The sequence below is a fragment of the Microtus pennsylvanicus genome, chromosome 1 (genome assembly GCF_037038515.1).
Source record: "Microtus pennsylvanicus isolate mMicPen1 chromosome 1, mMicPen1.hap1, whole genome shotgun sequence".
Lineage (NCBI taxonomy): Eukaryota > Metazoa > Chordata > Mammalia > Rodentia > Cricetidae > Microtus > Microtus pennsylvanicus.
Window position 1 is genome coordinate 126581739 of NC_134579.1, and position 12390 is coordinate 126594128.

General features: G+C 46.6%; 2 protein-coding genes across 4 annotated transcripts in view; one reads left to right on the plus strand and one right to left on the minus strand.

Annotated features, from left to right (window-relative positions):
- Sez6l (seizure related 6 homolog like) overlaps window positions 1-12390 on the plus strand; it is a 163831-nt gene that overhangs the window by 128730 nt on the left and 22711 nt on the right. The window lies entirely within an intron of this gene.
- Window positions 1318-2646, minus strand: LOC142856251 (coiled-coil domain-containing protein 121-like). Its single transcript, XM_075983475.1, has one exon. It carries the CDS (start codon window positions 2644-2646, stop codon window positions 1318-1320), a length of 1329 nt encoding a protein of 442 aa, XP_075839590.1.

Below are 12390 nucleotides of genomic sequence, written 5' to 3' on the forward strand. Positions count from 1 at the left end.
CAGAGAATTGGATGGAGGCGGCAGGAGGATGATTGTTGCAGGATGGCTGGTCATGTGATACTGACCCCAGTACCTGCCCTAGCACTTTGGAGATTTCGGTCATCAGTTTCCTCAGCACCGCCCCATGTCAGCCTGTCCTAACAGCGGCTCTCTGTCTGCCTTGCTTATGTCTCAGGATAGATTCCTGGATCCTTGATTCCTGTTTCCATGGAGCCAGGGGCCCACTGCATCCCACTGTCCTGGATTTGTGGAGTTACCACTTTCCCCTGCACACAGTAGGTGCTCAATAACAAGAAGAGCCGGGCAAAGTCTCTTGGGCGAGCCCCAAACACATCAAGAGTTCCTGAAGTGAGCATATGGGCACTGGACAGTCCTGCCTGAAGTGGACCTCGAGTCAGAGGTGCAGAGAGCGAGCAACAGGGTGCAGGCTGGCTTTACTCTGTGACCCTTTAGCAATCCCCACAGAGCAGCCACGTCTTCAAGGGTGCAAGCAGCTCTCATTTCAAGTCCCCCACAGTTATTTGCTCTACATGAAAGGAAGGAACTGTGTGCTTGGGTAATGATGAACAGACTTTTATTTTGAACGAATCACAGGCAGGCTTTTACTTTTTCAATAACATTGTTTAGGAGCAAAGCATTTCACATGCAAGTTAAATCTGTAACCCAAAGGTCCACTCAGCAATTCATTTTCAGCACTTTAAATGAGTTTCAGTAAAAGTTAAAATTCTACACTGAAATACTGAGGCTTTTTGCCTGCAGCAGTGCCCAGGATTCAGAGAGCTGGCTATATTTGTCACACAGGATCACAGGCCCAAACCTGGGACCGCATGCCACATCACGACCCACAGCTCTGCAGACCGTACAGCCTCGGCGACACACAAATACAAAGAACCCAATTCCCCGGATAACACCCCGCACCCACCCCCCTAAGACACGAACCTACTCCTGTGAAATGGGGTGGCTGGGGAAGGTGCCGATTACAAATGCACCCTGTCATCATGACGTCCTCACCAGAGCAGGCAGTGAGCACCCAAGTCTATACTACAACAGGGAACTTGTCGTGCGTGGAAGGTATGGGGGCTAAAGAACCAAGCTTCCCGAATGTGGGGAAGCTTTTGGTTAGGACAGCCCTTCGGGTTAGAGTGAGGGGGCCAAGCCTGAGAGACAGGCCAGGCCAGGACCCCCTGCCCCTCTGAGAAGCTCAGTCCTCCATCCCCCTTGCTGCTTCTGTTCTCTGTATTAGCCTGATAGCATCTTCATTCCTTGTGTGCTACCCTCAACATCAGCTCCAGTCTGCTTCCTGGGACACGGCAGCCATTACTTAGGATTGGTCCCTGGCCTGGCACCCAGTAGACGGCCCTGGGCTGGGTGTGGAGCCTGTGGTTTGGGGGGTCGGTACTCCTGCTGCTGTAGGCGCTCCCTCCCCCGGGCCAGGGCCTCCAGGTACCACTGCTGCTCCTTCCACCTCTGCTTTCGCTGCTCCAGCTTCTCCCTCCTGGCTTCCAGCTCACAGAATTCCTTATCCAGCTGCCGGAGCTGTGCTCGCAGTTCCCTGTTCTCAGCACTGACACCCTGCCAGAAGTCCTCGTGAGCCTTTTTGGCCAGAGCCTCCAAGGCCTTGGCCTTCTTCCTCAGCTCTCTGGTGGTGTTCTCTCCTGACTCCAGCAGGTTCAGCTCCTCCACCTGCTTCTCTAGGGCGGCCCTTTCCTTCAGGAACTGGAAGTGTACCTCTCTGTCCATCAAGGGGATGTCAGCTACTATCCTGGCTTTCTCCTGCTCTAAGACCTCTTTCTCCCTGTCCTGGTTCTTTTTTATCTGTGCAATGGGCTTCAGGGCCTTAAGCTTCTTCCTCAAGCCGGCCTCCAGCCTCTTGCCCTGCGTCAGCTGCTTCTGGAGGTCTACAGTGCGGGAGGTGAAGGTGCAGAGCAGCTCTTGCCTCCTGACCTCGATCTCCTGACACTGCCTGATGTAATCTTTCCACAGGAAGTCATACTTCTCCTGGGTTCTCTGCTTTCTCTTCTTCAGGTACTCCAAGAAGGGCTTGTTTTCCACTTCCTCGAACGCCCTCTCATCCTGCAGTTCTCTCGTGTCCCTCAGCAGCACTGCCTTCCGGAACTTAGCAGCGTCCATATCCTGCTCCAGCTGGTTCATGGCCACCAGGGTCTTCCTCCTCACCCTCTTCTCCAGCCGTGTCATTGACTCTGGCTTCAGATAGTTGTTGAGAATGGTCAGATGTGGAGACTCTGAAAGGGGTTCCGGGAAGCAGGCAGTGGATCCTTGGGAATCCTGGAAATCACTGTGGCTGCTATACTGCTGTTTGAGGCTGATGCTGACTCCTGAGGAACAGGAGCTTACGTCATGGGCCTTTTTGTCAAGGGAATGCATATCAGATTGGGGCAGGTCCTCTCTCTTTGCCTCCTGTTCCCTGGAGATTATATCTGGCCATCTCACCCTGAAGTCTGCCACAGCCCTCTTCCTGGTCAAGGGAGGCCTGTGCCGCTTTTCATGGGGTGTCAAGAAATCAGTATCACCCTCAGTGGGGAGTGCAGAGGCCCCCAAAAGCCTGGTCCCTTCTCTCTGGGGAAAGATGGTGGCACGCCTGCCTCTAGTGTTCCAGCTGGGGTAACCTTGACCTTGGGATTCCATAGTCCCTTCACCTCCTGGGGTCTAGGCGTACTCCTTTAATGATCCCAGTCATCCATTCTCTGGGTCCCTCAATTACCACCTTCCCTACATTGTCCCACCTCTGGCACAGCCTTTGTCCAAGCCTTGGAACCAGATGGGTTCTCTGCACAATGAGGGCTCAGAATGTGGAATGCCCTGGGAGTCTTTTAGTCCTTATGTTTGCTATGGCCTAGGTGAGTTTTAGGGAAAGAGGGCTTCCCCTGCTGGAGGAAGGGAAAGTACCTGCTGGGAGAGGGCGTGGCCTGGGGAGGGCGTGGCCTGTGGGCGGTCCTTATGGTGGGTGGGTGGGGTTTATTGAGTGGGGCCTTATTGGAAGGGCGGGGCCTGTGGATGGAAGGCAGGACCTCCCAGGAGAAATGGAAGGGACCTGAGGGAGAAAAGGTAGGACCTGCCAGAGGGCGGATAGGGACTGCAGAGTAGGTGAAGGTGGGGCCTGGATGGACCCTGGGCTTGGAGCTACAGGCTAGTGTATAGGCTAATGGAAGAAAAACGTCAGCGGTTCGGCGGCCGAGGCAGGAGGCACCTGGGCTTTCTCGGTCGTGCACGTCTGTTGTGTCGCTAGGCGCCAGGAAGACCCTTTGCACCTGTGACCTATCCTGTGCCGGTTGGACAGGAGTCCTGGGAGTGAGGGAGGGAAAGGTGCCAAGGACCCAGAGGCCCCCAGGCTTCTGACTTTGCTTTGCAGTATGGTGCAGTCTGGGTCCGTTCTGCCGGCCTCGGACTCCCTCTACGCTGGCTGAGTTCCCAGTGGCATGAGCGTCCTGACGCCATGGCTGTGGAAGGGTGGGGCTTACAGGGCAAGCTACCTCAGTTTCCCAGGAACTGGGAATTCCCAGGATTGCGCCCTGTGCATCCACCTCTGCACCGCGGTTACAGTGAAGTAAAGTAGTGAAGACCCAGAGTGTGGAGCGCTCTAGAGAAGGACATGGAGGAAGACCTCCCACCAGCGGAGCAGCTGGCAGAGCAGAGGCCCCAGCAAGGCCACTGCGCTGATTGGCTCTCCCTGCTTTGAAGGACAGCTGTGACACAGGTTTCCTGCCTCCTGGCAAGGAGGCCTGTGAGGGAAGCTGGAAGCAGCAGGAAGCGCCACTCTCTCTTAGAGCCTTGGGAGGAGGCTTCTGGGATAGGCCATGTGTGGTTGATGCTCTTCTCTGTGCTACCACTGACCTCATCGCCTCCCTGCTCCCGGGCTTTTGGGTCTCAGTTCAGCGCTGCTGTGTACTGCTCTGTGTGCAGACACAGACCAGGTGCCTGGGAAACGGTCGTGAAAAGGAGGAAGGAGAGTGAGCGACAAGGAGAAGCCACAGGTACAGTAAGGACACTACCCGCACCTTTAATTCCAGCATTGGAATGGTGGTGGCAGAGGCGGGCAGATCCCTGTGGGAGTTTGCTGTCAGCCTGATCTATAGAGCTAGTTCCAGGGCGACACAGTGAGATCTGGTCCCAAAGAAGGGAAGGGAGGGAGGGAGGGAGGAAGGGAGGGAGGGAGGGAGGGAGGGAGGGAGGGAGGGAGGGAGGAAGGAAGGAAGGAAGGAAGGAAGGAAGGAAGGAAGGAAGGAAGGAAGGAAGGAAGCTAACCTCCCCATGAAAGACCCCCGGAGTGGGGAGACTCTCACTCAAGTCTTGGGATAACACGACCCCCCCCCAGGAATTCACGAGAGATGAGTCCTTGCTGCAATCAGGTTTATTGACAGGACATGAACCAGCGCTGAGGCCAAAACTCATTTCCCACGCAGGGGTAGAGGAGTTCCACCCCAAGTAGCTGGGAGAGGGGGTATTTAGGGGAAGAAACCACAACCCAAAGGGGTAGGGAAGGTGTCATTGGAAAATTCAGAAAATACCAGTGATAGTCACAAGGGGGTAACTCCCCGTTTCTCAAGATTATTCTCAAGGTTATAATCTAACTTTATGGTCAGCTAGTTCTGGAACAGAGTCACTGAACCAGCTAACCTAGATTTTTGGCTCTATTCTCCTGCTAGATTTTAGGCTCTATTCTTTCTGCTAGAGGGGTCTGGATTTACCTGGGTCTTTCACCCTCAGTGGCATTAACCATTACCTCATTGTCACTTTAGATCTGAAAGAGTGGCCCTTCCAGTACGGTTCTCTTTGCTCAGGGCCGCTTTGGCTATCTTGGGTCTTTTGGGGTTCCATATAAATTTTAAAATTTTTGTTTCTATTTCTGTGATGACTGTCAAGGGAATTTTGGCTGAGATTACATGGAATCTGTAAATTTCTTTCAGTAGAGTGGTCATTTTTCCACAAAATACAAATGGGTTGTCTTTTTCTAGTATTTTCTTTGATCTCTTCTACCGGCGATATAAAGTTCATTGTAGAACTTCTTCAACTTCTTGACTAGGTTTATCTCTAGATATTTTTGAGGCTGTTTGCAAATGGGACTCTTTCCATGATTTCTTCCTCAAAATCTTTGTTATCAGCATATAGGAAGGCCTACTTGGTGAAAGTGAGTGTTCATTTCTTTCAGCTTCTAGAAGCTTTCTGGTGCAATGTTTGGGTTCTTTTATGTATAATATCATAACATCCAGAAACACGGCTAATTTGACTTTTCCTCTTTGTATCCCTTTAATTTCCTTCTCTGTCTTATTGTTCTGGTTGGTAGTTTAAGCCCTATATTGAAAAGATTGGACACAGTGGACAGCCCTGTCTCATTCCTGTTTTAGTGGAATTACTTAGAGTTTTTTCTCTGTCTAGGATGGTGTTAGTGGTGGTTTGGCATACATAGATTTATCTACTCTCTCCAGGACTGTATCATGAAGGCATGTTAGGTTTTGTCAAAGTTCTATTCTACATCTATTTAGATGTATGAGCTTTGTATTTAGCCCATTTGATTGATTTATTACATTTATTGATCTATGTCTCTTGAGCAATTCCTATATCTCTAGGATTAAGCCAACTTGATCATGGTGGGTGATCTTTTTTATATATGCCTGTATTCCATTTGAATATATTTTATTGAGGACTTTTATATCTATGTTCTTCAGGAATATTGGCCTGTAGTTTTCTCTATTTTTCTGTGCCTATTTTTATAATTAGAATGATACTGGCTTCATAGAGGGAGTTTGAGGGTGTATGCCTTTTTTTGGTTTGGTTGTTTGTTTGTGTTGTTGTTGTTTTTACTTAAGAAGTATTGCTTACAGACCCTCTCTGAACATCTGGTAAAATCCACTATGGATTCATCTGGGCCTGGACGTTTTTAGCCAGAAGGCATTTCATCACTGTTTCTACCTCCTCTTCTGTTACAGCTCTGTTTAGGTTGTTGATCTCTTCTTGTCTTGACTTTGGTAGTTTGAATGAACACAGAAATTCATCCACTTCTCGTGTATTTTCTACCTCAATGGAGTATGGGTTTTTCATAGAAATTTGTATTTCTTTGGTGACTGTTGTAATGTTTCCCTGTTCATTTCTGCTTCTGCTAATTCATGGCCTCTCTTTCTTTCTTTTGGTTGGTTGGGTCATGGGTCTGCCGACTTGGTTTATCTTCTCAAAGCACCAGCTCTTAGAGTCATTGATTCCTTTGTTTTAATTTATTATGTATACAATATTCTGTCTGTGTGTATGCCTGGAGGCCAGAAGAGGACACCAGACCCCATTACAGATGGTTGTGAGCCACCATGTGGTTGCTGGGAATTGAACTCAGGACCTTGGGAAGAGCGGGCGATGCTCTTAACCACTGAGCCATCTCTCCAGCCCCGAGTCATTGATTCTTTATACTGTATTCTTTGTTTCTGTTTCATTCATTTCTGTTCTGATTTTTTTTATTATTTCTTCCCATATCCTAGGTTTGGGTTTGGTTTTTTCCTGTTTTTCCAAATTCTTTATTCGTGCTTTTTATGATTTTTTTAATATAAGCACTTGGAACTAAAAACTTCCCTTCTAAGACTGTTTCCAGTGTGTTCCAGAAGGTCGTGTTCCGTTGTCTTTTCATTTTTATTTAATTCCAGGAAGTTTTAAATTCTTTTGATTTCTTCTTCAACCCATTCATCACGCAATGATGTGTTGTCTAATCTTCACGAGTTTTTGCATTCCCAACAGGTACTTTCCCTTCCTCCAGCAGGGGAAGCCCTCTTTCCCCAAAACTCATCTAGGCCATAGCAAGCATAAAAACTAAAAGACTCCTAGGGCATTCCACATTCTGAGCCCTCATTGTGCAGAGAACCCATCTGGTTCCAAGGCTTGGACAAAGGCTGTGCCAGAGGTGGGGCAATGTAGGGAAGGTGGTAATTGAGGGACCCAGAGAATGGATAATAGAGATTCGTTGCTGTTGATTTTAAGCTTTAGAACACTGTGGTCTGAGAGAATATGCAGAGGTTATTGAAGTTTTCCTCAGTTCGCTAAGATTTGTTTTCTATGTCATGATGTGGTCGCCTGTGAATAGAATGTATGTTCTCCAGTGTTTATGTGGGGTACTCTGTAGATAACTGCGGGGTCTACCTGATTCTGTGTGTATTTTGTGCAGATATCCTGTCTATTGCAGAAAGTGGGGTATTAACTGCGATATCCCGTCTATTGCAGAAAGTGGGGTATTAACTGCGATATCCTGTCTATTGCAGAAAGTGGGGTATTAATTGCGATATCCCATCTATTGCAGAAAGTGGGGTATTAACTGCGATATCCCGTCTATTGCAGAAAGTGGGGTATTAATTGCGATATTCCGTCTATTGCAGAAAGTGGGGTATTAACTGCGATATTCCGTCTATTGCAGAAAGTGGGGTATTAATTGCGATATCCCATCTATTGCAGAAAGTGGGGTATTAATTGCGATATCCCGTCTATTGCAGAAAGTGGGGTATTAATTGCGATATCCTGTCTATTGCAGAAAGTGGGGTATTAACTGCGATATCCCGTCTATTGCAGAAAGTGGGGTATTAATTGCGATATCCCGTCTATTGCAGAAAGTGGGGTATTAATTGCGATATCCCGTCTATTGCAGAAAGTGGGGTATTAACTGTGATATCCCGTCTATTGCAGGAAGTGGGGTATTAACTGTGATATCCCGTCTATTGCAGGAAGTGGGGTATTAATTGCTTACTTACTAATTGTTGAGTTGGAGATTATCTGTGTCTTTCAGCCCAGTAGTACACTTTCTTTGAAATTAAGGACATATATGTTTAGGGTGGTAGTGTCTTCTTGGTTAATTCCCTTAATAAAACGAGGTCCTTTTCTATCTCTTCTGATTTATTCCAGTTTGAGTTCTGTCTCACAGGACAGCAGCACCTGCTGACTTCCTGGCCCCTCTTGCTTGGAGTAGTCTTGTTCACCACTCAAAGGTGGTTCTGATCTTTGAAGGCAAGTGAGTTTCTTGTAGGTGCAAGGAGGTGAATTTTGTTTCTTAATACATTCAGCCAACCTGTGTCTTTTGATTAGGGAGTTGAGGCCATTGATATTTAAAGTTATTATTGGAAGGAATATGATGCTGGGTCTGGCAGCACACACTGTTAATCCTATTACTCAGGAGGCCGAGACAGAGGATCTCTGTGAGCTCAAGACCAGCCAGGGCTACAGTGTGAGAACTTTCTAGTCTAGAAAGGGGCGTGGAGGGAGGAAGGTATGTGTTGGTTCTGCCTGTGTGTGTCTTCTTAGTCCAATTTTGTGTCCAATAATTATACTTTTGCTTCCTTTCTATAGTGTCTTGGGTCTGCTTATCCCTCTGCTCAGTCTGAAGTAGTGCTTTCGGATGCCTTGTAGAATGGATCTGGTGGACATAATTTTTTTTAACCTATTCATATCGTTTTGGAAAGTTGTTTTTTCTCCTCCAACTGTCAGATAGCGTTTCTAGGTACGGTAGCTTGCGTTGGCATCTGTGATCATTCAGAGCATGAACTACATTGCTCCAGGCCATTCTGGCTTTTAATTTCCCAATTGAGCAGTCAGTTATTTTCCTGGGTTTTCCTTTATGTGTGGCTTCTAGTTTTTCTCTTGCAGTTTTCAATACTCTCTCTTTGTTCTTTCTTTTTAGCTATGTGAGGCTGTGGGGAATTCCTTTTCTAGTCCTGTCTAATTTGGTGCTTTGTGTATTTCTTGTGTTGGTGTGTGTCCATGTGTGTGTGTATCTGTGTGTGTATGTGTCCATGTTTGTGTTGGTGTGTGTCCATGTGTGTGTGTGTTTGTCTGTGAGTGTGTATTGTTTCTATGTGTGTCCATGTGTGTCTATGTCTGTGTGTTCATGTCTGTGTGTGTATGTGTCCAAGTCTGTGTGTCTGTGTCTGTGTGTATGTGTCCGTGTCTGTGTGTCCGTGTGTGTGTGTGTCTTTTCTTGGTTTGGAGAAGTTTCTTCTATGATATTATTGAATATTTAGTCTATGCCATTGACCTAGGATTCTTCTTTATCTATGCCTATAGTTCCAAGATTTTGGATTTTTTTCAGCGTGTCTTGAAGTTCTTGTGTATTTCTTTTGAGTGTTTTTAAATTTGTTCATGTTCTTGGCCTGAGTCACCTAATCTCACTCTTTTGTCTTCACGTCCTGATATTCTGGCTTCTGCTTGCTTCATTCTACTTTCTCCGGCTTTCCACTGCATTTTCTAATGAGGTTAATGCGTTTTTCAATGACATCTTCACGTCAGCCTGAGTCCCTTCGTTATTTCTACCTCTTTATTCACATTGGGTTTCAGATCCTAAATTGTCTTCATTAGTTCGCTCGGCTGCATGTTTCTGCTTTCTCGGCATCACAGTCATTGCCAGTCTGTCTAAATTCATTCGCTTCTTTAAATTCCTTGTGCTCTTTGCTTAAATGTTATGATTGTTCTTGTAAATTCTGTCCTGGGGGTTCATCTAGGTAATTCTTATTGGAGAATGATTCTATGGTGGATAGGGGACTGTGACATACTGTACCGGCCCTTCATATTTGTGGTTTTGGCTAAGACCTGGACACACAGACTTCCATTGGTTATGTGTCTGATATGAGATTTTAGGCAACTTCTATGGAGGGCAAGCTTGATTTTTGGTCTTTTTGTGCATTTTTTTCTATTGTTTCCCAAGCTTGGTTGATTTCACTCAATCAGACATGAGGAGTTGGTAACAATGCCTTTGGTTGCTCAGCAGTAATTTTGATCAAAGGAATGGGGATAATTCCAATTCAGGGGTAACCAAAAAAGCATAGAATGGACAAATGGTTGGATCTGTTTAGGCTTTGCTACCTGAGTTCTGCCAGGGAGTGTGAGGGTGGCACAGGTGGGGTCTTGGGCACACACCCAGCAGAGCCGGCATACAAGCTATGTGACAGGCTCAAGGTTTGGGGTGATGTGCACAGGCAAGGTGCCAGGAACTCACCAGGCTGCACTGGAGCACAGAAGTCCCGGTCTAGATCTGGAGGCTGGGTGTGGTGCAAGCTGCCCAGGGTCTGGAGACTCAACAGACTGGGTCAGCTCATGGTATGTGCCCCCTAAGCTGAGTTTGAAGGCTGGATATGGCATGTGTGAGCTAGTATAAATGGAGACTGCTCTTTCGTTCCCGGCCGCCCGGACCCAAATAATCACACGGAAACTATATTAATTACAGCACTGTTTGGTCAATGGCTCAGGTATATTTCTAGCTAGCTCTTACATCTTAAATTAACCCATTTCTAGTAATCTATGTATTTCCACAAGTCTGTGGCCTACTAGTAAGGTTCTAGCATCCTCCTCCTTCAGCAGCTACATGGTGTCTCCTTGACTCCGCCTACTCTCTATATATATCTCTGTTCAGATTTCCCATCTGGTTTTACTTTGCTAGGCCATTGGCCAAAGCAACTTTATTCATCAACCAGTAAAAGCAGCACATGTACAAAAAGACATCCCACATCAGGCTAGCATCTTAGTGACTTGTCAGACAGAACTGGACCACAGGAAGTGTGACCCATGCTAGGTCTGAAGGTTGGATATGGTGCTAGGGAATTTGGGAGCACTAGGGTCTCAACAGGCTAGGCTGGTGCCCAGGATGCTCTACCAGGCCCAAGCCTGGAGGCTGGGAAGGGCACAGGAGAGGTCCACAGACTGGCCTGGTGCTCAAGACGTGAGAGTCTGGTTAGGTCTGGTGCCTGAGAAAGAGTCCAGATGGGCTAGGGTCAGGCAGACTCGGCAGGCTGGAAAAGAGCACAGGATGTGTGACCCAGGCTAGGCCTGGAGGCTGGACATGGTACGATGTCGGGGACAGCCTCGACAAAAATACCTCTTGCCAGGGTAGAGGTGTGTGGATTTAGAAAATATTAGTAGGAAATATGAAGACATGAATGAAAATAATAAAACAGAGAAACATAGAATATCAGGAGGGAATTCCAGTGAGTACTGGAATTCACCCTCATTTAATGTCCAATTGCTTAAAATACCCCTGAACCCTAAAAGGCAGGAGCAAGACAAAAAACTGCACTAACATATTACAAGGAAATGAACATACCAATTGAAGGTCGCGGGCTACAATACACAGTTAAACATTCTGTTGCTAGAACAAAACAAATCACGTTCACACCCTAGACTAAAACATCCTGTAGGCAAACCACTCCCTTGGTGGAATCCAAAGCTATCTCCTTAAGGGAACTGAAACTTAGTTGGATTCATAGACTTTTTTTCTTTTTTTTTATTGATTTTTATTGAACTCTACATTTTTCTCTGCTCCCCTGCCTGTTTCTCCCCTCCCCTTCAACCTTCTCCCAAGGTCCCCATGCTCCCAATTTACTCAGGAGATCTTGTCTTTTTTTACTTCCCATGTAGATTAGATCTATGTATGTCTCTCTTAGGATCCTCATTGTTGTCTAGGTTCTCTGGGGTTGTGATTTGTAGGCTGGTTTTCTTTGTTTTATGTTTAAAAAACACTTATGAGTGAGTACATGTGATAATTGCCTTTATGGGTCTGGGTTACCTCACTCAAAACGATGTTTTCTAGCTCTATCCATTTGCCTACAAAATTCAAGATATTGATATTTTTTTCTGCTGTGTAGTACTCCATTATGTAAATACCACATCTTCTTTATCCATTCTTCGGTCGAGGGGCATTTAGGTTGTTTCCAGGTTCTGGCAATGACAAACAATGCTACTATGAACACATAGTTGAGCACATGTCCTTGTGGCAAGATTGAGCATCCTTTGGATATACACCCAAAAGTGGTATTGTTGGGTCTTAAGGAAGGTTGTTTCCTAATTTTCTGAGAAATCACTACACTGACATCCAAAGGGTCACTACCAGCTTGCATTCCCACCAGCAATGCAGAAGTGTTCCCTTTCCCCCACATCCTCTCCAGTGTAAGTTGTTATCAGTGTTTTTGATCTTGGCCATTCTTACAAGTGTAAGATGGAAGCTCAGAGTTGTTTTGATTTGCATTTCTCTGGTGACTAAGGATGTTTTAGGAACATATCTACTTCTCTATACTTGAAATACAAGATCTGGCTTTTAGCCACCCCTGATGACAATAACCTTGAGAGAACAAAACTCTCTGATCAAAATCTAGGTGGGACCTTGAAGGCCTAGAGGTAAGTTCCAACTCTCTGACCTTTGGTCAACGTGGAAATAGGCTCCCGTTTTCAGGCCTCAACACTATAAGCAAGGGTCAGGCAGACCCAACAGGTTGGGCCCTTTCTGTCATCAACCATCACCTCCATCCTCAGTGTCAGTGCAAGGCCTTGTCCTGCGTTCAGATCTTTGCCTCACCCCTTGCTAGGGGTCATGGTAACAGACTTGAGCACAGTTCCTGCCTAAGACCCCCACCTCATTGTTGCCAC